Source organism: Bos javanicus, chromosome 18 (assembly GCF_032452875.1).
Source record: "Bos javanicus breed banteng chromosome 18, ARS-OSU_banteng_1.0, whole genome shotgun sequence".
NCBI lineage: Eukaryota > Metazoa > Chordata > Mammalia > Artiodactyla > Bovidae > Bos > Bos javanicus.
The window spans coordinates 25,792,037-25,817,743 of NC_083885.1; the positions used below are offsets into that span (position 1 = coordinate 25,792,037).

At 53.7% G+C, this 25,707-nt stretch overlaps 1 protein-coding gene across 6 annotated transcripts in view; it reads left to right on the plus strand.

Annotated features, from left to right (window-relative positions):
* Positions 1-25,707, plus strand: part of ADGRG1 (adhesion G protein-coupled receptor G1) — a 46,162-nt gene that overhangs the window by 14,881 nt on the left and 5,574 nt on the right. For 2 of the 6 annotated variants that reach the window (XM_061387323.1, XM_061387327.1), the window contains exons 2-11: positions 15,909-16,002; positions 16,553-16,975; positions 18,564-18,696; positions 19,559-19,706; positions 20,078-20,209; positions 20,799-20,915; positions 21,127-21,172; positions 21,432-21,535; positions 22,250-22,368; positions 24,753-25,021. In XM_061387323.1, coding sequence (XP_061243307.1) covers positions 15,915-16,002; positions 16,553-16,975; positions 18,564-18,696; positions 19,559-19,706; positions 20,078-20,209; positions 20,799-20,915; positions 21,127-21,172; positions 21,432-21,535; positions 22,250-22,368; positions 24,753-25,021 — 1,579 coding nt within the window. In that variant the 5' untranslated portion in view covers positions 15,909-15,914. Of the gene's footprint in view, positions 1-5,320; positions 5,536-5,789; positions 6,123-6,322; positions 6,428-6,523; positions 6,902-15,908; positions 16,003-16,552; positions 16,976-18,563; positions 18,697-19,558; positions 19,707-20,077; positions 20,210-20,798; positions 20,916-21,126; positions 21,173-21,431; positions 21,536-22,249; positions 22,369-24,752; positions 25,022-25,707 lie in introns of those variants that run through there. The other 4 variants (XM_061387329.1, XM_061387328.1, XM_061387326.1 and 1 more) reach the window with 4 other exon arrangements.

Below are 25,707 nucleotides of genomic sequence, written 5' to 3' on the forward strand. Positions count from 1 at the left end.
CCAGTACACCCACCATTAGAACCATCCATTACATCTTCAGAGGCTCCTCAGTTCAGTTCAGTTGCTCAGTCATGTCCAACTCTTTGAGACCCCATGGACTGCAGTACGCCAGGCTTCCCTCCCTGTCTATCACCAACGCCTGGAGCTTAGTCAAACTCATGTCCATTGAGTCCGTGATGCCATCCAACCATCTCATCCTCTGTCATCCCCTTCTCCTCCCGCCTTCAATCATTCCCAGCATCAAGGTCTTTTCAAATGAGTCAAATCTTCGCATCAGGTGGCCAAAGTATTGGAGTTTCAGCGTCAGTCCTTTCAATGAACACCCAGGACTGATCTCCTTTAGAATGGATTGGTTGGATCTCCTCACTGTCCAAGGGACTCTCAAGAGTCTTCTCCAACACCACAGTTCAAAAGCATCAATTCTTTAGCCTGTAAACAGCTCAGTAAGCTGGATGGGAGGCACAGAGGGCAAGAGGACATCAGGGGAACAGGACAGGCGTGAGGAAGGAAGGTCTGATGGAGGAGTTGGGAAAGGTGGACACCCACCTCCTGAATTATCAGGTACCCCTTGCTCTCCCTCATCCAGTAGGTCTGCGCCTGGTAGGTGTGTGCCTGGCCTCATGGCACTTCCCCTCCCCCACACCTGCATGTGACATCACCTGGTGAGAGCTGCGGACAGTGGGCAAGGCTGGAAGGAATCCTCATGCAGTTTCCTCAAAGCTGTACTTATCCTTTGTCCATGACCACATCGGCCACACCCGCCTGGGGCTCTGCCACCTAGGTACACACCCCAGACCAAATGGGCAGAGTCTATTATTCAGTTCCTTGGCTAGAAGCCGAGAATATCTGGGTCCTAGTACCTGGGCCAGGTCTGGAGGCAGTGCACATTGCCATTTGTGGCGGAAAGGACAACCAGGGTCTCCCCAAGGAGACCCTGCAGTGGGTGTCAGTGCATCTGGGAGTCTGGCCTCTGCTCTCCCACCCGGGTTTAGGGAACCAGAGTTGGGAGCTGCAGTAACTAATGACCTGGAAGGATGGGAGTGCTTGCAAACCCCATGAGCCTATGGGTGAGGGTCTGACTTCTGGGCTGGAATGCTTTGGACACATCGCGTAGCCTCTTGGGTCTCATGTCCACTTCCCTGGAGTGGCTGGCAACTCCTCTCCATGTTCTGGAGATTCCAGGGCTGGGGCTGGGGGCATCACAGGTGAGGGAGTGCATAGAACTACCTGTAAGTTCAGTTTCACCGCCATGTGACCCCAGGAAAGAAGCTTCTCCTCTCTGAGCCTCAGTTTTCCCAGTTGTAAAATGAGCTTAATAATACCTACTCCTCTCAGGGCAACTGTGTGCATTGCAGAAGGTCAGGTGCACATCATGTGGTTCATGCTCCCTCATGGTTCCTATCTCTGCCCCAGCTCCATCATGAGTCTCTGCAGGCTGGTCCTAGGGATACACCTGCCTCCAGGTGCCTAGACCCCAGGATCCTCCCTGGCCACAGGCACATACCATTTCCCCTCCTTGCTCCACTCTGGGGAGCCCACAGGGAGTCCAGATGGGAGATTTGGCATTTGGAGCAGTGGGTGCACGACCCACCTTCGTTGGTAAATTGCATGCCTGGGCCCCCTCTCTCCTGGGGCCATGGGAGCAGGTGGTGGAAGGTGTAGTAGTGTGTACTCTGCCTCCACGTAGAGAGAAAACTCTAATTTTGATCACAGTTCAGACAGGATCTCAAACATCAAATAATCCAGCACCTGTGAAAGTATGTCTGTGGTCCCACTGGTCTAGGAAAGCCTTGGGCTTCCAGGCTTGTGCACAACAGTTCAGTTCAGTCATTCAGTCATGTCCAACTCTTTGCGACCCCATGGACTGCAGCACGCCAGGCCTCCCTGTCCATCACCAACTCCTGGAGCTTACTCAAGCTCATGTCCATTGAGTCAGTGATGCCATCCAACCATCTCATCGTCCCCTTCTCCTCCCGCCTTCAATCTTTCCCAGCATCAGGATCTTTTCAAATGAGTCAGTTCTTGGCATCAGGTGGCCAAAGTATTGGAGTTTCAGCTTCCACATCAGTTCTTCCAATGAACACCCAGGACTGATCTCCTTTAGGATGGACTGGTTGGATCTCCTTGCAGTCCAAGGGACTCTCAAGAGTCTTGTCCAACACCGCAGTTCAAAAGCATCAATTATTTGGCGCTCAGCTTGCTTTTAGTCCAACTCTCACATCCATACATTGCTAATGGAAAAACCATAGCCTTGACTAGACAGACTTTGTTGGCAAAGTAATGTCTCTGCTTTTGAATATGCTGTCTAAGTTGGTCATAACTTTCCTTCCAAGGAATAAGCTTCTTTCAATTTCATGGCTGCAGTCACCATCTGCAGTGATTTTGGAGCCCCCCAAAATAAAGTCTGCCACTGCCATTGTGCACTACAGGACTTCTTAAAAGCCTTTATCAGGTGGCTCTGGATGGGAGGTGAAGTTTCAGGTCCTGTCCTGGCTCTCAGGCTGTGCACAGTCTTGGAAGCCCCTCTCTGGCCAAGCCTCTGGCAGCGATGTGTGTGCCCCTAACTCAGATAGAAGCTGGGAAGCGGGGACGGCTCAGTGCTGGAATCCCCCTGCCCTAAGCATCGGGAATGACTCCTTTGGAAACAGGCTTGGAGCCAGCCTGGCCTGGTCAGACTCCCAGCTCTGTCTCATTCACTCATCCATTTATTAACTAGCTGTCATTGAGCATCTACTGTGGACCAGGCTCTGTGGCATTAGGTACTGGAGATACAAGTGCTGAGCAAGATAGATAAGAAAGAGCAAACACAGAGAAATGGATGACAAGCAAATCACAGGGTCATTTCAGACAATGTTAAGTGCTTTAAAGTTTATTACATAAGGTGACATGGAAGAGGAGATGAATGGGGAGGCTATTTTGGTTGGGTGGACGTGGAAGGCTTTTTAGGAGAGGGGAGACTTGGATTAAGACTTGAGAAGGGGGACTTCCTGATAGTCCAGTGGCTAAGACCCCATGCTCCCAATGCAGGGGGCCTGGGTGCAGTCCCTGGCTGGGGAACTAGATCTCACATGCTACAACTAAGAGTTTGCATGCCACAGCTAAAGAGCCTACATGCCGCAGCTAAGACTGGGCACAGTCTAATAAATATTAAAAGAAAAAGAAAAAGTCTTGAGATGGAACCAATCAGTGAAAGAACCCAGAAAGAATGTTCTATGCTGCGGGGAAAGCAGGTGCAAAGGCCCTGATGTGTGTCTGGAGATAGAAAGAAGGCTAGTGCGCTGGAGCTGGTGTACGTGAGGAAGGGTGGGGGTGGCATAAGGTGGAGGAAATGGAGCGGGGTCACTAGCTTGTTATTTTGGCGGTCATGTTGCTCTCAGAGCATCAATTATCTGATTTATGAGGCTTATCACTTTGTCCCCGATCTCCACCCTGGTCAGGAGTGTTGTGGGTGTTAAGTAAGAATCTTTCCGGCAGACACTTGGTTATGGGCAGCTATGCGCTACTTTAGGTTTTTTTAAAATTCATTTTGATATTTGGCAAAACTAATACAATTATGTAAAGTTTAAAAATAAAATAAAATTAGAAAAAAACAAAAAAAAACAAAAAAAAATTGTTATTATAAGTGCTTAGTGACTATGGGTGGGACCAGGGATCCTGGGCCTCTCTTTCTCTGCATGTGGCTGCAGTTAGTGAGTACCAAGTGTGTGTACAAGGCCAGGGGTGCCCCATCTGTGGCCCCCTCTCTGGCTCCCCTGAACCACAGCCCCCCGCCAGGTCCTTTCAAGCCTAGGATCTTTTGATCCACAGCGACTGCCTTCTCTGGCCCAGCAGGCCCTGGAATCCTTTCCGGGCGAAGGTTCCACCGAGAACAGCAACTCCTTTCTTTGCTTTCTTTTCCTCTTCCTCTGGGCGCCAAAAATAGTGCCTGAATAGGACACAGCTCTGCGCCGCCAGTGAGACAATAGCCCTGGCTCTGGTCCATCAGTGGTGGGGTGGGGGGGCGATGGGAATGCAGGGGCGCACCATCCCATGGACCCCAGCTCCTGCTGCTTTTCCCACGGCCTCGGCCAGAAGCCAGCCCAGAGCCCCCTGGAGTGTGAGTGCCGAGGGGATCCTTGCTTATTCTGGGGAAGGGCTCTGAAACCCTGGGCTCCTTGGTGCCCTGAGCAGCCCCATCCTGTCTCTTAATCAGCTGCTGGTCTGGAGCTGAAGGCCCTCGTGGGGGCGTCCACAGCCCTGGGCCTCTTCTGGGCCCTGTATGGCACACAGAGGCCATCCCGTGGCTTTGATGTCCTTTTGCCTTTAACTCAATGGCTATGAAAGACTTTTCAGAGGTCAAAGAGATGTGTCCTCTTGAAATGAAGTGAGCCCTCATCAATGGAGGTAATCAAATAAAGTCCGGATATACATTGGATGGGGGTGGGATTAGTCAAGCATCAGATGGACACTGGGTCTTGATGTCTTCATGCCTCAGAGGAGATCATGGTTTGAATTCCATACATCTCTCTTACCAGTTAGGTGGCCTTGAACAGGTCACATCATGTGCCTGAGCCTCTGTCATTCCATCTGTAAGATGGGTTCAATAGGGCTAACCTTTAGAGTGGTGGAAATGGATTTCCAAAATGCCCAGTGGAGTGCCTGGCACATATGCAGGCTTGCAGAAGCTTTGCCTCTGTTCTCTTCCCTCCTCAGACAGGTACTTACTCTAAGGCATAAAAAGGACCCACTCTTGGCCCCTAGGGAGCTCTGGAGGAAAGCCAGGGGGAACCTCTGACTCCAGGGCTAATTCAGGAGAAAGATTCCTGGTGGGCTGTGGATATCTGGGACGGCTTCCTGGAGGAGGCACTCCTCTAAGACATTTCCAGGGAAGTATTGTACATATTCTGTGCTCTTGGAACCCAGTGGTGGGGATTAGATGGGTATCCAGGGGGATCAAGCCAAGGCCACAGGCTGGCAGCCTCATGGGCAAATATAGCTGATAGCAGACACTTTTGATCACAAGGGTAGACCTCACTAGTGTTCTAAAAAGATTTGGATTTAAAGTAAATGTTGACGAACTTAGGCAAGTGTTCCCCAGTGTTCCCCATAACTTAATGTACTAAACTCTGCCCTTCTTCCTGCCAGCTCCATTCCTGGCCGGCATCTGAGTAAGGGGATATGGGCACAGGACAATTAGGGGAACTGCGCTGTGCTGGGTTGGAGTTGGGTGGTGACGTAGTAGTCACTGCAGCTGCCAATGGTTGCCAGGGCAACGGTTGCCAGGGGTTGCTGTCACCTGCGCCCCTTTTCCTGGGCTGTGGGCTGGGGCTTGCAGCCCATCTTCCCGCTGCTTTGTTTGAGGCTCTGGTGAGGAGGCGGGAGCCGGAGCTGGGGTAGTTCAGCTTCAAAGTGCCCCTCTGGCCTCTTAGACTGGGAAGAAGCTGACCCACCGCCTCAGCAGGCTGCAGCCTGCAAACAAGGCGAGCCCTTAGCCTTTACTCATTCTCGCGCTTTATGTATTGATAATCTGCTTGACGGCACGAAGGAGGAATCCAGGTATGATTCTTGCCCTCTCTCTCCATCCTTCTGACTCCCGCTCCCCAAACCCCACCCCCACTTCTCATCTCTCCCCTTTTCCTTGTCCACCTTCCCTGCCATCCCTCTCCCCCTGTATCACCTTCTGCTCCCTCTGCCTCTCCCTCCCATCCCCACAACCGCCCTTCCTCCCTAAACTGAAAGCTTAGCTGATGGGGAGGGTGGGGCTGGGTGTCCGTGACACCAGGGGCTCAGATGCGACTCCGAGGGGAATTGGTCAGTGAAACAGACAGCAGCCCAGAGTGACGAGGAAGTGGCTGGGGGTAAGGGCCTCATACCCCACATTCCTTCCCTCAGCCACACTCCAGCAAAAATTCAATTTCAGTTTATGGGCTGTACCCCCGTCATCGAAGACAAGCCTCTGCTGGTGCTGGGAGTGGGTGTCCAGAGCCTGCGGCGGACAGAGAGCAAGAGTGTTGCTGGGAGGGGGTCCTGACAGCTCCCAGGACCAGGGCTTCTTCAGAGGAAGGGATTCAACTAATACCAAGCAAACACATTTCTGGAAGCATCTTTTACTGGAAATTTTAAAGAGAAGCCCTTTCTAACAGGTAATGTCAAGCAGAAATGGACTGCAAAATCGAGAGCCTGTGCTCTGGAGCCAGGCCCCAATGCTGCACCTCAAGCCGCGTGATCTCCAGCAGCCAACCTGATCTTCAGGGCCTGTTTCCTTATTTGTTAAATGGACAGAATGGTATTTGTCTCAGATTTGGGGGAGGATTAAATGTGCTCCTTTGGGTGGAGAGCTTAGAATCGAGTCTTGCATCTTCAGAGAGCTTCCTTTAGTGCTAGCTGTGTGGCTGGAGGTGGTGAGCACCCCGCCCATGGGGGTATGCAAACAGTAGCGGAGGACCAGGTGAGGCAGCGCTGTGTGCTCAGTGAGCTGGGGTGGGATCCTAGTCTGTGCCTCCACCGACCATCCCTGGAGGGAGCGGGAACCTCAGGCTCACCCTGGCCCCCAGCCCCTGTTGGGGAGGATGCCTGGCTATGTGTCGGGTTTGCCCCTCAGCCAGGGATCTGGGACCCGGAGGAGGAGAAAGGAAAGGGAGGGCTGGCAGCTGACCTTGGGAATGCTAAGGGGTCCTATGCTCCAAAGGCAGGCATTCTGCCAAGGCCCCAAGGAACTGAAACACAGCCCCCAAAAAATGAACAGGGAGGTAACTGGGCTGACCTTGTATGCCTGGCCTTAGCCACTTTTGGAACACAGATGCAGAAGGGAAACTGCAGCCAGACAGCTGAGGTCAGTCTGTGGTTTGAGAGAGAAGACAGGCTGGGCAGGAGGATGGGATGGCCAGCACTGTTTTCCTCCCCGTTCGCTGTCAACCAGGAGGTAAGCTCTTCCCTTCCCTAGAAGCAACCTGGGGCTCTGGTCTATGGAGAAGACAGACGGGGGGACAGGGATCTTGTCACCTCCTCTGTAGAGGAGGAAGCTGAGGCCCAAAGAGGGGACTGGGTGCTACAAGAGTCCTAGGACCAGTTAGGTGTGGCACTAGTTCAGGACCCTATGGGCTTCTCTGATGTCTCAGGTGGTAAAGAATCTGCCTGCAATGCAGGAGACCCAGGTTCAATCCCTGGGTTAGGAAGATCCCCTGGAGAAGGAAATGGCAACCCACTCCAATATTCTTGCCTAGGAAATCCCATGGACAGAGGAGCCTGGCAGGCTACAATTCATGGTGTCCCAAAGAGTGGGATATGACTGAGCGATTAACACACACACATGTCTAACTCCTGCCCCCCTACTCTGGGAGTGTGCATTCCCTGGGCAGGTGCTGACTGGTGAGGGCCCTGAGGCCCAGCTTCAGCTGCTCCTTGTGGGGAGGGCTGTGGGGAGCCCTGCATGTGGGTTGCAGGCTGCCCCAGGGGCATGGAGCTGTGCAGGGCTGGCACCACTGTCCCAGGACTGCTCATGACAGGTCCTGCTGTCTGAACACCACCCCCAAACTGGGCCTGACCCAGACCTTCCTAATCCCTCCCCTTCCCTGAGGTTCTAGATTTTTTCCATCCTCACTCAGATTCCAAAAAGGTTGTGATTCTCAGCTTCTAAAAGCTCTTGCCTCCCCATCACTTTTCTCTCTCTCTTTTTCTCTCTCTGCTCCTCCCTCATTCCCTTTCAGTCCCAGCATTCTAAGTGTCTCTGCCGCTTGAGGTGACTGTGGTTGACTTTAATGGCAATCTAGAAACATGCTGGCACTGCCCCTTTTTCCAAGAGCTGGTGCTGCCGGCCAAAGGGAGGTGTGATGGGGCTGCCATTACCCCAGGTTCCCCCAGGACCTCTGGCCTGGGAGTGTCAAAGATGGTGATGAGTTGCCCTGGGGAACATCACAGCCTAAATGGCTCCTGTAGCCCATCTCCTGCTAGTTAATGGCCTTTGGGACAGCTCAGAGGGGAGGAGAGGGGAGGCAGCTGGAGGGGGAATGCTGACAGCTTTCTTATCTGTGTGGTGTCAAGATTTCTGAGCGCTCCTCTTTTCATATTGGTAACAGGTGTTCTGCAAAAAAAAAGCTCGCACCATCACACTGGGCTGGGAAACTAAGCCCAACCAAGCTCTGTGGATTTTCTTTCTGCAGCACTTATCAGAGCCTTTGATACGTTAATTCATATGATCAAGTAGGACCTGCAGTATTTCTCGAGCTTGGGAACTAGTGCTTCTTAGGGAGGAACTTCCCTGTAGCTCATACAGTAAAAAAATCTGCTTGCAGTACAGGAGACCTGGGTTCAATCCCTGGGTCAGGAAGATCCTCTGGAGAAAGGAATGGCAACCCACTCCAGTGTTTTTGCCTGGAGAATCCCACGGACAGAGGAGCCTGATGGGCTACAGTCCATGGGCTTGGAAAGAGTCGGACATGACTAAGTGACTAAGCACACACAGCTTCTTAGGAAGTGCTTGGCTAAGTTACCTCATAGTAAAGTCAGGGAGATAGTTCCAGAGAAGGGAAGGAAGGGGCTCTGGTGACCGTAATGGCTGAAATCACGGGCTTTGATGTTTGGTAGACTAAAGTCTGAATCCTGGCTTGGCTACTTACTTGCCTGAGTATCACTTAGCCTGTTTGGATTTCCATTTCCTTTTTACATTGGGGCAATAATAGTATTTGCTTTATAGAGTTAAGGTGAGGATTGAACAATTATTTGTGAAAAGTGCCTTGCACAGTTTTGGGCACCAAGTGAGTGCTTGCTCAATGGGAACTGTCATCCCCCGCTCCCCTTCTTGGATTCCAGCTCCTTTTTGCTGTGCCAGCTAGACCTCTGTTTATTGCCGTCTGCTATTCTGCCAGGCACTGCAAGGCTGGAGTGCAGGGCAGTCAGGGGAGGATGTGGAGGCCGAAGGCCAGTGTATGGTCTGGGATCCCACTGGGGTCTGGTGGGGGCACCTCCTTCGTTTGTTGGGTACATGGCATTTCTAAGTTAGACCTTTACAGATTTGGCACAAGGTTGGCATCCAGTGGGGAGGACCGGTGTGTGCAGAGGTTTGGAGGAGGGAACACTCAAGCCCAGGCAAACCCAGAGCAAAGCAGAGCAAGCCCAGAGCAAACACTCTGATGCAGATAAAGCAGGTGTCAGGGTGGGCGGCTGTGGCTAACTGGCTCTCAGGGGAACCCGGCGTCCTTTCACCTGGGCAGGTGCCCCTCTCCTGCCCTTCCTCGGTCTCCCCCCAGGGCCGGGGCCTGTCTGGGCACGCGGAGGGAGCCGTAGCCCGGGGACCTGCTGGACGGAAGCCGTGGGGTGGCGGGGCCTGCGCTGACGGGGCAGCGCTCCAGAATGTGGGACTCATCCTGGGCAGTGAGCCGGCAAGGCCTTGGCACCCGCCGGCCTCCGGGAGGCAGGCAGCTAGCTTAATTTTTATTCTTTTTAATTGTAGAAAAATTCCTGGAACCTGAAGTCACTCTGTTTTCCCCGGCCAGGCCAGAACACCCTTCCTGGGGGGAGTTCTGTGTGGCCACCTAGCTTGGGCCTCGGTCACCCGGCCTGTGACTGAAGGTGGGGAGAGACGGGCTCCATGTTTGCAAGTGGTGCCCCCTGGAGCCCCGGGCTCTGCTGAGGGGCTGGGGGACCGGCTGAGAGTGAGGTGTGGTCGGGGGTCCCACTGGGGTCTGGTGGGGGCACCGCCTTTGTTTGTCGGGTACATGGTGTTTCTAAGTTAGACTGCATTTATGAGAGTTTGGAAAGGGCTGATGGAGGGTCCTCTCAGCCCCCCACCCCACCCCCGTGGAGGAAACACCTGCTGCAGAGCCTCCGCTCTGTTCTAACGTCCCTCCTCACTCCCCTACACACCCGCACACATGAGCACACACACGTGTGCACACCTCATGTGTTCTACCCTCAAGGACTTCATGCTCACCCACCCCTCTCTTGGCCAAATCCTTCTCTCCTAAGGCCCTCTGTCCAGGGCTGGGGGAGGGGGAGCCAGCATCTCCATGTTGTCCCCCATCCGTGTCCCCACCGCCTCCCACACTGACCAGCAGCTGAAGATGAGGGCTGGAGCTGGGAAGCTGGGCTGGGTCCTCCCACTGCTGGCCCTCCCCGCAGGAGGGCAGGACCAGGCTCACACCTGGAGACCCGCTGGGGCAGGGGCTCCCCTCCCCCTCACACCCCCCTGCTCCCAGCTGTGCTTGGGGAGGTCTCTTAAAGGTTCCAGGCACCCTGATAAATGCTAGGTGAGCCACCCAGGACTGTGATTCATCCTCACTACCACTGAGGTGGAGACGAGACGCCACGGGGGAGGCAGGCTGCCCTGGCTCCCGTCCAGAGCGAACTGTTTACCACCCAAGTGATCTGGGGTGGGGCCCCACCCACCTCTGACTCTGTAAGACAGGGCTCCTGGTGGTATCCCAGCCTTGTAAGCCAGTGGTTCTATGCCCGAGGAGTGCTGGTCAACGGGATGCCTGGTCCAGCTGGACTCCCAAGCCCCACACCCGGCCTGGAGCATCTGCCCCTCACATGCTGCTATTGTTTAGTCACTCAGTCCAACTCTTTTGTGACTCCATGGACCGTAGCCCACCACGCGCCGCTGTCCATGGGATTTCCCGGGGAGAATACTAGAGTGGGCTGCCGTTTCCTTCTCCAGGGGATCTTCCCAACCCAGGGATCCAGCCCGAGGCTCCTGTCACATCTTCTGCATGGCAGGCGGATTCTCTACTGCTAAGCCCCTCACACGTGTTCTATCACACGTTTGTGTATCCCTGACAATACCCTGTGTGTGTGTGTGCACGTGTTTTCATCCTAATGTTACTACTCTCCTGGCAGAAAAAGGAAAAAAAAAATGAAAAAAAAACCCATCAAGCTCATAGCAGCTACTGGGTACAAATTCCCCCCTACTTCTGATTTGCTGAATGAAGAAAAAAAATCTTTTGTGCTATTTTCAGAGATACTCAATGTCAGTGTGGAGGGATCTGTGATAGTGCATTTCAGTGAACTTCCTGGGGGTGGTTATGACCCATTGTGGGTTTGGGCACCTCTGATATGAACTCCTTGTGGCAAAGGTGGGCATATAGGGTTGAGTATAGGCTGTGAACTGCCCCCTTCCCCACAACACCAGAACACAGAAGTTAATTCTGTTAGGGAAGTTAGGGAAAGCTTCAAGGGGAGGGCGTGTCTTCACTGAGTTTAGAAAGATGAGTTTGTTCTTGGAAAGAGGGAGGTGATCCAGACAAAGAGGCTGGTCGGGGGATGGATAAGTCTGCGGTCCATGGCGTATGTTACTGGCAGGAGAAGGCCTGGGGGCCTAGGTCATCTTCCTGGGGCGGCGCCTGCCCGGGAAGGGTTAACCCCAGAGCCACCAAGGTCCTGTCCACTCAACTTCCACCTCCATCCTCCGAGGAAATGGGTTTTCCAGGGGCCTGGACTGGGCCAGCAGTGACTCGTGGCTCTAAACGGATGGCAGAGGAAGTGAGTCAGGACTCAGGGGAGAAAGTGAGCCATGAGTCCCCTGCCCGTTACCCTCTCCCCTACCATGAGGATGGGCAGGGCTGGGCCTGTGCTGGAGCCGGGGCATCTCCTCCTGGGCCCAGCCAGCCCAGGGGATGGGCAGCCAGGAGTCTTAGCTTAGATGAGCCCTGGCCCCTCCGCTCTGCCTGGATCCTTGGGACTCTGTCATGGTGGCCCCCATTGTGTCAAACTGGGCCGGATTGTTTTGTTCTCTGCGTGTGTTTACGGAAGGCCTGAGGTCAAGGGCAGCTGCTCTAGAAGGGGTGGGGCAGGGAGGGGCCTCTTTTGGGGACTCAGCCCCCTAAATTCTCTCTCCCAGGCTGGAGTTGCCTGCACAGCCTGTGGTCTCGGCTGTCACCCACCCACCATTTCTCTCTCCTTTTGTTTGGGGGTCTCCCCAAACCAGAGGAGCAAGCATCTCTAGAAACTATTGGCTCCAGCTCTCCAAGGAGTTCTCTAGAATGACACCAAGGTCCGTGTCTTAGCTCCACCAGTGGGGAAGCTTAGAACAGACAGCCCTGCCCTAGTCTCAGTTTTCTGATCTGTAAAATGGCAAAGCAGCAGGACCGGCCTCACAGGGTGGCTCTGAGGATCTCATGAGAGTGTAGGTGGTGCCCCCGTCCAGCCCTCCTGTCCCTCAGAGGCTTCTGGGGACAGGCTCAGGTCCGTGCTGTGAGGTGGGAAGTTTTCTGGGTGGGGTTTCAGTCTTCCCAGAAAGGAAATTTCATGCTCGAAGAATTTCCGGTCAAGGCGCTTTGGAAGTTGAGCTGGCTGTGGGGGCCACGAGGGGGTGACGTGGAGGGTGGGAGGGAAGGTGTAGGAGTCAGGACCTGTGACGGGCCCAGGGGCCTGGGTGAGGGGCAGGCGTGAGCTGGTCAGGAAGGATACAGAGGTATTGAGCCGATATCTATGGCACCTGCCTTGTGCATATTCCTGCTCTAAATCCTCTATAGATACCAATTCATTTAATTCTCACAGTGACCCTTGCGATAGTCTTGATTTTTATACCTATTTACAGATGACAAAAGTGAGGCCCAGAGAAGGTGAGTAACTAGTCCAGAGACACATGGCCATTGAGTAGAGGAATTGATATTTAAACCCAATCTGGCTCCAGAGTCTACTCTACTAAGGATGGGTTAAAGGAAAGCAGGCAGTCCCTCCCCCTCAAATTCCAAGAAAGTCTATGAGGCTAGAGTTGTTCACTTTGGAGTGGCTGTTCAAGCAGCCAGGGTAGAGTGGGGATGACCCAGGAATGTCAGAGCATGCCATTGACCCCTATCTGTTGGAATCATGGCATTTCACAAATGTAGCCTCACTTGTATCCCTCTGGTGATGGGAACCTCATTCCCTCTTTATGCTTTTTTGTTCTCAAAGAGATCAGTCCAGGAAGATAAATGAAAACAGATGACTCTGCCCTGTCCTAGGCACTGTATACTGATAGCGGTAACTCACTTTGAAAGTCAGTGGGCCAGAGAGATACTTGGATTCTAGCCAGCTCCATCCTTGCTTGCTGTGTAAGGTCAGGAAATCACTGGCCCTCTCTGGGCCTTGAATGCAAATGCCATAATGAAGAATTGGGGCCATATTTGCAAAGTGATCTGTGAACTCTGAGTTCATAGGTATAAAGCAAAAGTCAAAATAGGGGTTGGGGAGTTGCTTGGAGGAGATGTTGTTTGTATTGGGGATCAGGTACAGACAGTGACAGGGACTGGCAGAAAGGAGGAGGAAAGAGAAGGGGGTCCAGCAGAGATATACTTCTGTCCCCAGATGCTGGGTTTCCTTCCACTGTTCTAGAGTGACAGTTTCAAAAGGAGTCCAAATGGGAGACACTGCTTTAGAAAGATGCTCGGTGTTCTCCTTACTTCAAGTAATAAATCCTTCATTCCCCCTAAAAAAAAAAAAAGAAAACACCAAAACCCAAAAGGAACCAAAATCCTCAGAGAGGATGCAGAGTGAAACATTAAAAATCACAATTTAGGAAATAGCAGCCATTCCCCCAAAGACTTCCACTTCCTTCTTCTCTGGGGTCTTGTGATATCACCAGGGCAGGGTGATGAACCCAGTTGACCAACGATTAGACTGACCAGACCCAAGAAATTAGGATTCCGTTATATATGTTGGGATACTGGAGACTGGCTTGAGGGGGCCAGGTCATTTCAGTGACTTCCTGTCTGGGCCACCCCTTCATTTAATGCTGCCCTCAAATAGTCCATCCAAAAGTCCCTTTCTCCTGGAAGCCCTCCTGGGTTCCCCCAAATCAAACTCCTCACATGCCCCATGGATGCCAGGCTTCCTTTTGTCTGGCTTGTGGCAGATGACTGCATCTGTCACCACAGACATATGCAGCTCCCCACAGGATGAGGGTGTCTGTTCGTGACTGCCAGCACCCAACTCAGTCACCGGGCCAGATGGCCGTTGGGTGGGCAAAGCCACCCGGCATCTCTCTGTAAGTCCCAGAAACAGAGGTTCCCTGCCAGGCACTACAATCCTGATCAGGCAGGGAAAGCCCTTGGCCTCTGGAACAATTAAATGGGCAAGTCGTTTAATTCCTTGGATCTCAGGTTCCCTATCTGTGAAATGGGTCGAATGGTAGGGCCTATTTCACAGGGTTGGAATGAGGATTAGCATACGTGTAGGGGTGAGGAGGCTGGGTCAGCACAGGCTGGCAGATAGTGGGTACTCAGCTAACAGAGGCTGGGGGAGTGACCCATTCTACACCAGGAGAGGGCTGGAGGGAGCTGTCTCCTCCCCAGCTTGGACCATACTGTTTCTCCCTGCCAGACTGGGACATCCCTCTGCCTTTCCAGCTGCCTTGGGAATGGCTCCCCCTGGTGGCCATACCAGGCAGTGCCTCTCTCCTCCAGCCCCTGTAGAAGGCGCTGTGACCGCACTGATCCTTCACTCCAATACCCCTGCGGCCCGGATGCCCAGTAACCTCTGTGAACACTGGGGCCTGTGCACAGAGATGGATCAGGAGCTCCCTGTGGAGGAGGGGTGCACCGTCCTGTGCCTCCCAGAGCTGGCGAACAGGAGACCCTGGCTGGAGGCGGGAACCAAAGGAGTCTAGGACCGACTGTAGAGAGGTTGAGGAAGACTTCCTGAAGAAGGTGTCCTCTGAGCTGGGTCTTAGGGGTGATCATGGTGAGGTTCCTGGAGGAGAACCCTGAGAACGTCCTTTTCCTTGTTTCTGAAGGCCCGGAGCGGGCAGGGTCGGGTGGTTCCTGGTGATGCTACCCTGGTTACCCCATCACTGCTGGGTTCCGAAGGGAGGTACTATTCTTAGTCCTGTTTTCCCTGACTTACACAGGATTATGCAGCAAGCCAGAGGTGGAGCTGGGACTTGAACTCAGTCACTGCCTTTTTTTTTTTAATTAAAAAAATTATTTAAAAATGTATTTTATTGAAGAATAGTTGATTCACAACATTGTGTTAATTTCTGCTTATAGCAAAGTGATTCAGTTATGCAGTACTTATATACTCTTTTCATACTCTTTTCCATTACGGTTGGTCACAGGATATTGAATGTAGTTCCCTGTGCTACACAGCAGGACCTTGTTTTTCATGCATTCTGTGTGTAATAGTTTGTATCAGCTCACCCCAAACTCCCAATCTATCCCGCCCCACCCCCCACCTCTGGGCAATCACAAGTCTGTTCTCATTGGTGTCATATTGTAGATTTCACATATAACTGATATCATACTGTATTGGACTTTCTGTGACTTGCTCCACTTAGTGTGATCATCTTTAGGTCCATTCATGTTGCTACAGGTAGCATTGTTTCATTCTTTTTTATGGCCAAGTAGGATTTCGTTGCATATATGTACCACATCTTTATTCGTTCTTCTGTTGATGGAAGAATAGGTTGTTTCCATGTTTTGGCTATTGTGAATTGTGCTGCTGTGAACCTAGGGGTGCATATATCTTTCTGAATTATAGTTTTGTCCAGGCATATGCCCAGGAGTGGGATTGCTGGATTATATGACGACTTTGGTTTTAATTTTCTGAGGAGCCTCCACACTGTCCTCCATAGAGCTGCACCAGTTTACATTGCCACCAACAGTGTGGGAGGGCTCCCTTTTCTTCACACCTTCTCCAGGATTTGCTATTTGTAGGCTTTTTAATGATGGCCATTCTGACCTGTGTGAGATACTTCATTGTAGTTTTGATTTTCATTTCTCTAGTAATTAGCGACGCAGAGCATCTTTTCACATGCCTATTGGTCATCTGTGTGTCTTCTTTTGGCCACTGCCTCCTGATACTCCGCTCCTGGCAGCGCTGGGGGAGGTCCACGGACTGTTTCCACACATGCCTCCCTGCCTCGCACCCACATCCATACTACACTGGTTTGTCCCTCTGTAGGGCTGGCAATCCCCCTGGGGATCAGGACCTCGGCTAACACTCCTGGCCTCTTTCAGGCAGTGATGTCTCGGGTGCCTTGGGGGAGGAAGATGACTGCCCAAGTGCTGCTGCAGATGCCACTGTTCCTGCTGGGTCTCTTCCTGGTTCCAGGTAAGTTTTCCTGGAGGTGCCTTGGGACTTCTGTTAAAATGCCATCCTTGTGTTAAGAACCAGCACATCCACTAACCCCTTTGGGCAGGCACAGGCCTGCAAATACAGCTTAGCAAGTAGACGGTACCTTGGAAAAAAGATAGAGTCTCCCCTTCATCCTGTCAAATGCAGCCCCCGGCCCCAGTACACAGCTTGGGGTGGGTTTGGGCCCCACCCGCCCCTGCAGCCAGAGCACCCCTGTGCAGTGCACAGCCTGCGCCGCTGTCTGTGGCAGGCATGGCCTCATGAAATATTTTATTGCTATTTAAAATATTATTTTGCCTTTGAAATTTTTTTCTTTTCTTTCTTTTTTTTTTTTTAAACTGATTTTGAGTTTGTTCTTTTCCTATTTTTAAGCCAACCATCTTGGAACAGGGTAGATTTATATTTTTTGAAACCCTTTGAAGTAGGTCCTTGGAATGTGTGTGGGTCCCAGGCACTGGGCTCCTGTGTTCTGGGCCTAGGGCCTGCCTCCAGCCCAGAGTCTCATCTGCAGTCTCTGCCCCCTCAGGTGCCCATGGCAGGGGCCCCCGGGAAGACTTCCGCTTCTGCGGCCAGCGGAACCAGACGCAGAACAGCAGCCTCCATTATAAGCAGGCGTCCCAGCTCCACATCTCCATCAGGAATTCTGAGGAGGCCCTCACCATCCATGCCCCCTTCCCTGGAGTCCAGCCGGCTTCTTGGCCATTCCCTCTTCCCAGGGGCCTCTACCATTTCTGCCTCTACTGGAACCGCCATGCAGGGAAATTGCATCTTCGCTACGGCAAGAAAGACTTCGTGCTGAGTGACCAAGCCCTTGAACTCCTGTGCTTCCGGCATCAGGAGGAGACCCTGGCCCCGGGGCCCCCGCTGTTTGCCACCTCAGTCAGCTCCTGGTGGAGCCCCCAGAACACGAGTCTGCCCAGCGCAGCCAGCTTCATCTTCTCCTTCCACAGTAAGGTGACTTCCAGGCAGCAGAAAGGGATTAGCCCAAGGCCTGGAAACTGGAAAAGCAAAGTGCACGGGGGCTGGGGGCGGGGCGCTTAAAGCGGTCTGGGCTGCCTGTCATATCATGCAGTTGGGGGGGCTCTGTTCACAGGCAGTGGGGACTCAGGGAAGGTGTCTGAGGAGTGGAAGAGTGTGATGCAAGGTGTGTTTGTGGGAAGACAGGGGTGAGGGCAGAGGGGTGAAGTCCCATCCTGCGGCTGCAGCGTAGGTCCAAGTAAAGGAAGACAGGAGATGAACAGGGTGGGAGCAGAGAGAATGGAGAGACGGAGCTAGAGGTCAGGAGCTGGAGGAAAAATTCTGCTTCGTTAGCCTCATCTAGACTGTTTCTTCCCATTTCACAGAGGAGAAACTGAGGCTCAGAGAGGCACAAAGTTGCAAGAGTAAGGAGTAAGAGAGGGAGCCAGATTTGAACCCAGCAGCTGACTGGCTTGGGCCCGGGGGACAGGAAGAGAGGTCAAAAGTCAGGATGTGGCAAGGCTCGAGGCTGACACTGAGGTGTGCAGACTGAGTCTTCTGGCTGAGATGTGACAGGTGTGGCCTGGCCACTGCCTTCTATTCAGTGCGGAGTGGAGGCAGGGAGGAGGGGCTGACCAAAAGGAGCTGGAGGCTTTACTTGGGGTCCAGGATTTCCCTGATTCTGGTTCCTTTCAGGCAGCTCCAGTTTGGGGCAGGGCTCCCAAGAGAGGGGGCACAGGGCTTTGAATATGTTAGCATCTCCAGGCCCATGGAAATGCTAAGGGGTGGTGGTGGGGTGGGAAGAGGGATGGAGGGGGCAGAGCTGGGGCAGGTGGGGGCGGGTAGACGAGGGTCCTGTCCCCAGGCCCAGATTCTGCCCCAACCTGGGAGGGTTTAGGGCAAAGTCAGGAACAGCTGTAAATGGGCCTCCTGCAGAGGAGATCTGGCCTGGTCTTACTTGGCCTGTACAGAGTTTTTGGAAAACATGAGCCAGGGTTTTCAAATGACTGAAAAATTAGGCTTTCTGCCTTAAAAATTCAGATGTGACCATGGGGCCTGCCTTATTTGATGGCATAGGGCCTGCCCTCTCCCACTATATCCCTATTTCCATCTGCCAACTTCATCAGAGTTCCATCTAATCCCTGGAGATTCCTGAGTCTGCAGCCCTTGGGTGCAGGGTAGCCTGGGTGGAGGCCCTGGAGCCACCAGAGAAGCCCCCCACCCCCCAGCTCCTCCTGAAGGAGGCCTGGCTGGTTCTGGGGAACTGGCCCTCCCAGCTCCCTCTGTGTGGTCAGAAGGTTGCCTGGGGTAGGGGTAGGGGTGGTCTAGTCCACCCTACTGGGGCTGGAGTTTCTGGGAGCTCCGTATGACAGAGGCCCGTCTGGCTGGCTACATCTCTGAGTGACCTGGGGAAGTCCACCCCACTACCTGGAGCCTCAGTTTCCTGTTCTGTAAAATGGGGACAGAAACTGTCAGAGTCACAGGGGGAGTAATTGAGAGTGTGATGAGTGTGGCCTGAGTTGAATGAGTGGAACCTCATTCAACAGCTTTTGGTGGCTCTGTCCATCCGTCTCCCCCAGATCCCCCCCACAAGGCCTCCCACAATGTCTCGGTGGACGTATGTGAGCTGAAAAGGGACCTCCAGTGGCTCAGCCAGTTTCTGAAGCATCCCCGGAAGACCTCAAGGAGGCCCCCCTTCACCTCCATAGGCCAGTAAGTGTGGGTCTGCAGCATGTGGGGGTGAGGAGGAGGCTTCCCCAGACCCGGGCATGGCAGGGATTTGGAGTGGGAGACCGTAGAGACCAACCAGTCCATTCTGAAGGAGATCAGCCCCGGGATTTCTTTGGAAGGAATGATGCTAAAGCTGAAACTCCAGTACTTTGGCCACCTCATGTGAAGAGTTGACTCATTGGAAAAGACTCTGATGCTGGGAGGGATTGGGGGCAGGAGGAGAAGGGGACGACAGAGGATGAGATGGCTGAATGGCATCACTGACTCGATGGACGTGAGTCTGGGTGAACTCCGGAAGTTGGTGATGGACAGGGAGGCCTGGCGTGCTGCGATTCATGGGGTCGCAGAGTCAGACACGACTGAGCGACTGAACTGAACTGAACCGTAGAGACCTCCCCTCGGTCTCCATCTTGATTCAGTCCCACAGGCCAAGCCCCACCACCTGCCTGAGTCAGAAAAAAAAAAAGTCTCTCTTACCAGCACCCACGCCCTCCTCTCCACCAATAAGGAAAAAGGATTGACCCATTTTACAGCTCAGCAGACTGAGGCCAACTGATGGGTAGGGCTGTCCAGCGGCACAAAGTGGGTCGGTCCAGGCAGAACTGGACCCAGAGCCTGGTGGCTGAGTCTGAGGATAGGACCCCACCCCACTCCTTTCCTGTTTGCCCTGAGGCCCCAGTTTCCTCCACATCACCCCCGCAGGTCATTCTGTCGGGCCCCACACTCTTTCCTGTGTATCAGCCTGAGTCGCCTCTCTGCTCCCTCTGTCTTCCTGCCTACTGGCCTACCTGGATCCACCCCTCACCTCCAGCAGTCATCTCTTCCTCTCTCCCCCTGCTTCCAGGCAGCTGCAGAGCCTGGAGTCGAAGCTGGCCTCTGTGAACTTCACAGGGGACGCCGTGTCCTTTGAGGAGGAGCGGATCAACGCCACAGTGTGGAAGCTCCAGCCCGCCTTCAGCTCGCAGGACCTGCACATCCACTCCCGGCAGGAGGTCAGGGGTCAGGGTCGGCAGCCAGGGCAGGAAGCAGATGAAGAGGCTGCGAGCACTCCCTCCCCACACCCCCCCACCCTTCATATCCCCCAGCACACCAAGGGGCCATAGGCAGGGTCAGTGTCTGACACCCAGACACCGCAATAAACATGATTCTCCCAGGCCCTTATCCCCTGGGCTCTAACCACAAGACTCCATAGCCAGCACTGGTGCCAAGGAAAGGAGGAGTGAGTAGGGTTGCTGTGAGTCTGGCTTTGTGAAGGAGGTGGGCTTAGACATGGCAGCATGCAGGAAGGCGTGTGCTAGGGGGACATGGCAGGGGCCTGGAGGTCCACTTCTGGCTGAGCCCCAGCAGGTCCTCTGGTCTGCAGGAGGAGCAGAGTGAGATCCTGGAGTACTCGGTGCTGCTGCCCAGCGTGCTCTTCCAGAAGGCCAAGGGCAGGAGACAGGAAGCTGAGAAGAGACTCCTCTTGGTGGACTTCAGCAGCCAAGCTCTGTTCCAGGTAGGGGGTGGTTGTCCTTGTGCCCTCCCTTGGGGAAAGCAGCTTCTGTCTGACAGAGAGATGGAAGGTAGGCATGGAAGGTAGCCCTCTCCTCCAAGAGTCCTTGCAAAGTCAGAAATCAGATGGCAACGTGCATGACATTTAGAGCTGCTGCTGCTGCTAAGTCGCGTCAGTTGTGTCTGACTGTGCGACCCCATAGACAGCAGCTCAACAGGCTCCTCTGTCCCTGGGATTCTCCAGGCAAGAACACTGGAGTGAGTTGCCATTTCCTTCTCCAGTGCATGAAAGTGAAAAGTGAAAGTGAAGTCGCTCAATTGTGTCCGACTCTTAGTGACCCCATGGACTGCAGCCTACCAGGCTCCTCTGTCCACGGGATTCTCCAGGCAAGAGTACTGGAGTGGGTTGCCGTGCTGGGAAAGATCTAAATGGTGTTATTCTTATTATGGTATAAATGACTACCTATGCAAGAACTGCTTCCAGAGGGAGACTCAAAATCTGGGAGCAGTGTACTGGGCAGAGACAAGAGTGTACTCTTCTTCTCAGTCCTGAGCCCCCTCCCTCCCCTCTCCTCCATACCCCATATATCTAGGATAAGAATTCCAGCCAGGTCTTGGGAGAGAAGGTCTTGGGTATTGTTGTGCAGAACACCAAAGTAGCCAACCTCTCGGAGCCCGTGGTGCTCACCTTCCAGCACCAGCCACAGCCGGTGAGTGTGAGCCAAGCAACCCAGGGGACAAGGGTCCCTGTTTGCCCATGTGCTCCCGTCTCCCCTCTCTTCTGAAAGAAAACTGATTGACTGGCTGAGGGCACTGGCCAGTCAGGTCAAAATAGGGTGGGGCCCTGGCACTGGCCCCCTCAGCCCGGCGGGGAAGGAGCAGACTGCCACAGGGCCCCCCCCTTCTTTCTTGTCCCTACAGAAGAATGTGACTCTGCAGTGTGTATTCTGGGTTGAAGACCTGACATGTGAGTGTGGAGGGGGCTCTGAGCTGGGCAGGTACCTGGAGGCAGGTAGTGGGGGTCCTAGAGGGTGGGGTAGATGGAGTTAATCAAAGAGGGCTTCCTGGAGGAAGGTAGCTTTGAAGAAAGAGTGATGGCAGGTTAGGGACCTGCTGAGGGAAGCAAAAGCTCAGAAGGGGGATGCAGTCATGCATTTGTGGGGTACTGGGGATGACAGTGGGGGTGCTGAGCTTGGTCTCAGAGCCTCATGCTGGCCCTTCCTCAGTGAGCAGCCCGGGGAGCTGGAGCGACGCGGGGTGTGAGACCATCAGGAGAGAGACACAGACGTCCTGCCGCTGCAACCACCTCACCTACTTTGCGGTGCTGATGGTACATGAGCCCCTCCTGCCCCACTGCCGCCACTTCTCACATATATGGCATTCATTCCTCACAGCAAGCCTCAAGATGACTCCTGTTGTTGTCCCATTTTATCGCTAAGGAAACTGAGGCTCAGAGAGGTTAGGCAATTTACTCAAGGTCACACAGCTAGTAGTAAGTAAAAGGTCTCTGAAGTCCTTGCTCTTTATCCCCCAATTTGGGTGCCTGATACAAACAGGTTCCTGATCCTAACCTAGGAGTCTGATTCTAAAGGGCTTGGGTGGGGGCAGGACTGTGTTTCTGTAGAACCTTCCAGGGGATGCGGAGGCCCAATGAGGTGGCCCCCAAGATGTCTTTGTGTCTTACATTCCTTCTCCCAGAATTTTAGGACTTCCCATCTGAGGGACCAGAGTGGTCCTCTGGTGCTCTCTGGGTATCAGGAGCTCACTCCCTCCCAGGAGACTTATTTCTGAGTTGAGTGTTCTAGAAACAGAGTTAGTGCCAGGACAAAAAAGGGGTTCTCTGGTGGAGGCTGCTGGACCTTGGTGGGGACAGGGATCCATATGAGAATGTGGTGAAAAAATGCACTCATGGGACCCCACTCTGCTCCGCTGGGGGGCAAGAGTGGCTCATAGATGCCCAAGGTCCTGCAGGGACCACGGGTTAGCCCCCGACCTGGGCACACCCTCAGCACGGAGGCCAACCCCGACCCCTCCTGTGGCCCAGGTCGCCTCCTTGGAGGTGGACGCCGTGCACAAGCACTACCTGAGCCTCCTCTCCTACGTGGGCTGCGTCATCTCCGCCCTGGCCTGCGTCCTCACCATCGCCGCCTACCTCTGCTCCAGGTAGGGCCTGGGGCTGGGAGGGAAAGGGGAAGAAGGGAGAGCCTCCATTCCCGGCCCCCGCGCTGGGACCCCACAGTCAGGGAGACCTGCCCTGGAGACGGGCCTGACTGACCCCGACGTGTGTGTGTGTGGTTTGTGGGAGCCCTGGGAGGTTCAGTCAGCTGACCTTCCCTCCTCAGATCTGTGATATTTGGCTAACATCGCACTGACAGTTTATATTAGCTGCCAATATTTAAAATTGGGTGAGTTGACGTAAGACTCTAGATGCCTGTCTTTGAAGGACCAGATGTGATTCCACTGGGGGCGTAAGTAATATGATGCATCTGGTGATGGTAACAGTGAACAATTACATCAAGCTTCCCACATGCCACACCCTGTTCTTTTTTTTTTTTTTGAACATATAGAATATATTCCTTTATTTTAAATATCCCATTGTTTCCCTCTATTTTAAATGCATTTCAATACTTTATTTGCTTAAAGGCTACTCAAAGATTTGCAAATTTTTTTTAGTGCAATTTTTTTCTTTTTTAAAAAAATTTATTGATTTTAATTGGAGGCTAATTACTTTACAATATTGTAGTGGTTTTTGCCATACATTGATTTGAATCAGCCATGGGCACACCCTGTTCTGAGTGCTTTAGATGAACGAGGTTCATCCTCACAAGGGTCCTATGAAAGAGTGCTCAGAGAGGGTAAGTGACCTGACCGAGATCACACAGCACGGAAGTGGCAGAAGCATCCTTGAACCGAAGCCCGCACGCTCCAGGCCTGCAAGGCCCCAGTTACTGAGCTGTCTGGCCATGGCCTCTGTGGAAAGGCAGAGCCTCCAGGGTTCTCCCCACCCCCATTCCCTGGTGTTTGTTTTGAGGCCCGGCCTCCTGGCTCCATGGAGAAGGCAATGGCACCCCACTCCAGTACTCTTGCCTGGAAAATCCTATGGATGGAGGAGCCTGGTAGGCTGCAGTCCATGGGGTTGCTAGGACTCAAACACGACTGAGCGACTTCACTTTCACTTTTCACTTTCATGCATTGGAGAAGGAAATGGCAACCCACTCCAGTATTCTTGCCTGGAGAATCCCAGGGACGGGGAAGCCTGGTGGGCTGCCATCTCTGGGGTCACACAGAGTCCGACACGACTGAAGTGACTTAGCAGCAGCAGCAGCTCCTGGCTCCATGGAGGAACCTGTCACCCTAGTCGTCTGGATGCCTGAGGAGAGAAGAGGTCACCTTTGGCAGAGTGAAGAACGCCTCCCCCACCCTCAGACGGGCTTGTGTGTGGGGTCTGGATTGTCAGAGCTGGGCTTCGCCTAAACTGAAGTCCACCTGCAACTGGGGCCTGGAGCCATTGCGGTAGAGGGGAGACAGCCTTAGATCTGGAGTGACACTTGGAGTGTGCTCACTGTCCTCGTGGGGAGGAGGGGAGGGTGCAGCCGTGTGCAGGCACGGTCACAGATGCACACGTGGTGGGCTGGAGTCGGTGATGAAGAGGGACGGCTGGCAGGCTTAGTGGAGGGCCAGGAGTGGGGGCACAAGCCCCCCAGCACTTACCCAGGACACAAAAGTGCCCCAGCACACAGGGACGGGAACGCTTCGGGACTGAGATCTTATCTGTGCTGGGTGCTTTATATCAGTGTAACCCTCACCGCGCGCTTGGGGGGCCAGTCCTCCCACTTCACAGAGGAGTAAACTGAGGGTGAGGGGCGGGGCCAGCCAATTGTGGTGCCTGAGTCAGGGGCACAGCAGGCGTGGAAGTCCAGGATGGCAGGTGTTCTTCTGCGCCCTCTGGGACAGGCAGTGGATGGTGCCAGGCAGGGCACATTGGGGGCAGAAAGGCTGATGGTGCCCTGGACCACGTAGTATCTCAGGATGGGGGCAGGGCAGGCACACACAGACTTGCAGACTTAAGGGCACAGGCACACACAGCCTGTGCTCACAGAGGTACAGTTGTACAGACAGACATGGAACGTGGGTGGCGTGGATTCTCCAAAACAGCAAAAATTCCAGTCTTTCCCTTCTGACTTTGGGAGTATCTGGTTGATGGTCGTGTCTGTGTAATCGGAGCATCTATGCCTAGCTGAGGCTGCTGTTAAATGCACATACAGTGCCCGAGCCTGTGCGTGCTGGATACAGGGTAGGTGCCGAGGGACAGGTAGGCAAGAGCCTGGCTGCAGCCATAAGAGTAGGACAGGAAGCGTGTGTGTGTGTGTGTGTGTGTGTGTGTGTGTGTGTACTCTGGGAAGGCTGTCTGGAGGAGGAGGGGTGGGCGGGGGTGGGCGGGGGTGGGCCCCCTCCCACCTCCCACCTCCCACCTCCCACCTCCCACCTCCCACCTCCCACCTCCCACCTCCCTGCCTTCCCACACTGACCGCCGCCCACCTGTGCAGGAGGAAGTCTAGGGATTACACCATCAAGGTGCACATGAATCTGCTGGTGGCCGTCTTCCTGCTGGACGTGAGCTTCCTGCTCAGTGAGCCGGTGGCCTTGTCAGGCTCTGAGGCTGCCTGCCGTGCCAGCGCCATCTTCCTGCACTTCTCTCTGCTCGCCTGCCTCTCCTGGATGGGCCTCGAGGGCTACAACCTCTACCGACTTGTGGTCGAGGTCTTCGGCACCTATGTCCCAGGCTACCTGCTCAAGCTGAGCATTGTGGGCTGGGGTAAGTTAGTGGAGGGGGTTTGTGGGTTCCCCCCAGACCGGCCTCCTCCTCTTGGCTTTTGACAACAGGTGGGCACTTCATTCCACTTCTCCACCTACCCTTCTGATTATTCCCTCACTGCTTCCTTCACTCAGCCATCCTCAGGGGTTCTTTACCTTGGCTGGATCAAGGTCCTCTTTAGTAGGATGAGGCGATGAGCCCTGTCTCCAGTAAATGCTTACATATTCTCTTCATCTCTGTTTTACAAGTGGGGTTTGCAGACAGAGCTGCCATGTGCGGATGTGCAGGTTGGGCACTGCTCAAAGGCACCCAGTCGTGGATGAGTGGGACTGTAAACCAGTCCTCACATAATGCGCCTAGGCTGGTGGTGGCCCAGACTGTGCATCCCGATGAACCTCAGATAATGAGGTTCCCAATGGCTCTGGCATTTGTTCTTAGCCAATAGCAACCCAATTCACCTGTGGCCTGATCTCTCTTTTGTCAGACCCGAGGCCTAGGGGCACATACCACAAGTCCTTTTGATCATTGCACAGGCCCATCAACCTCCACATGTCCCTGATCCCAACTTGCTGCTCCTCCCATATTTTTCATTTGATTCCTTCTTGGTTCTTATCATTGATTTATATGAAATTCCTTCAGAGTTGGCTGTTTGTCAAAATCCAGGTGTTTAATGGTGGGCAACCCCT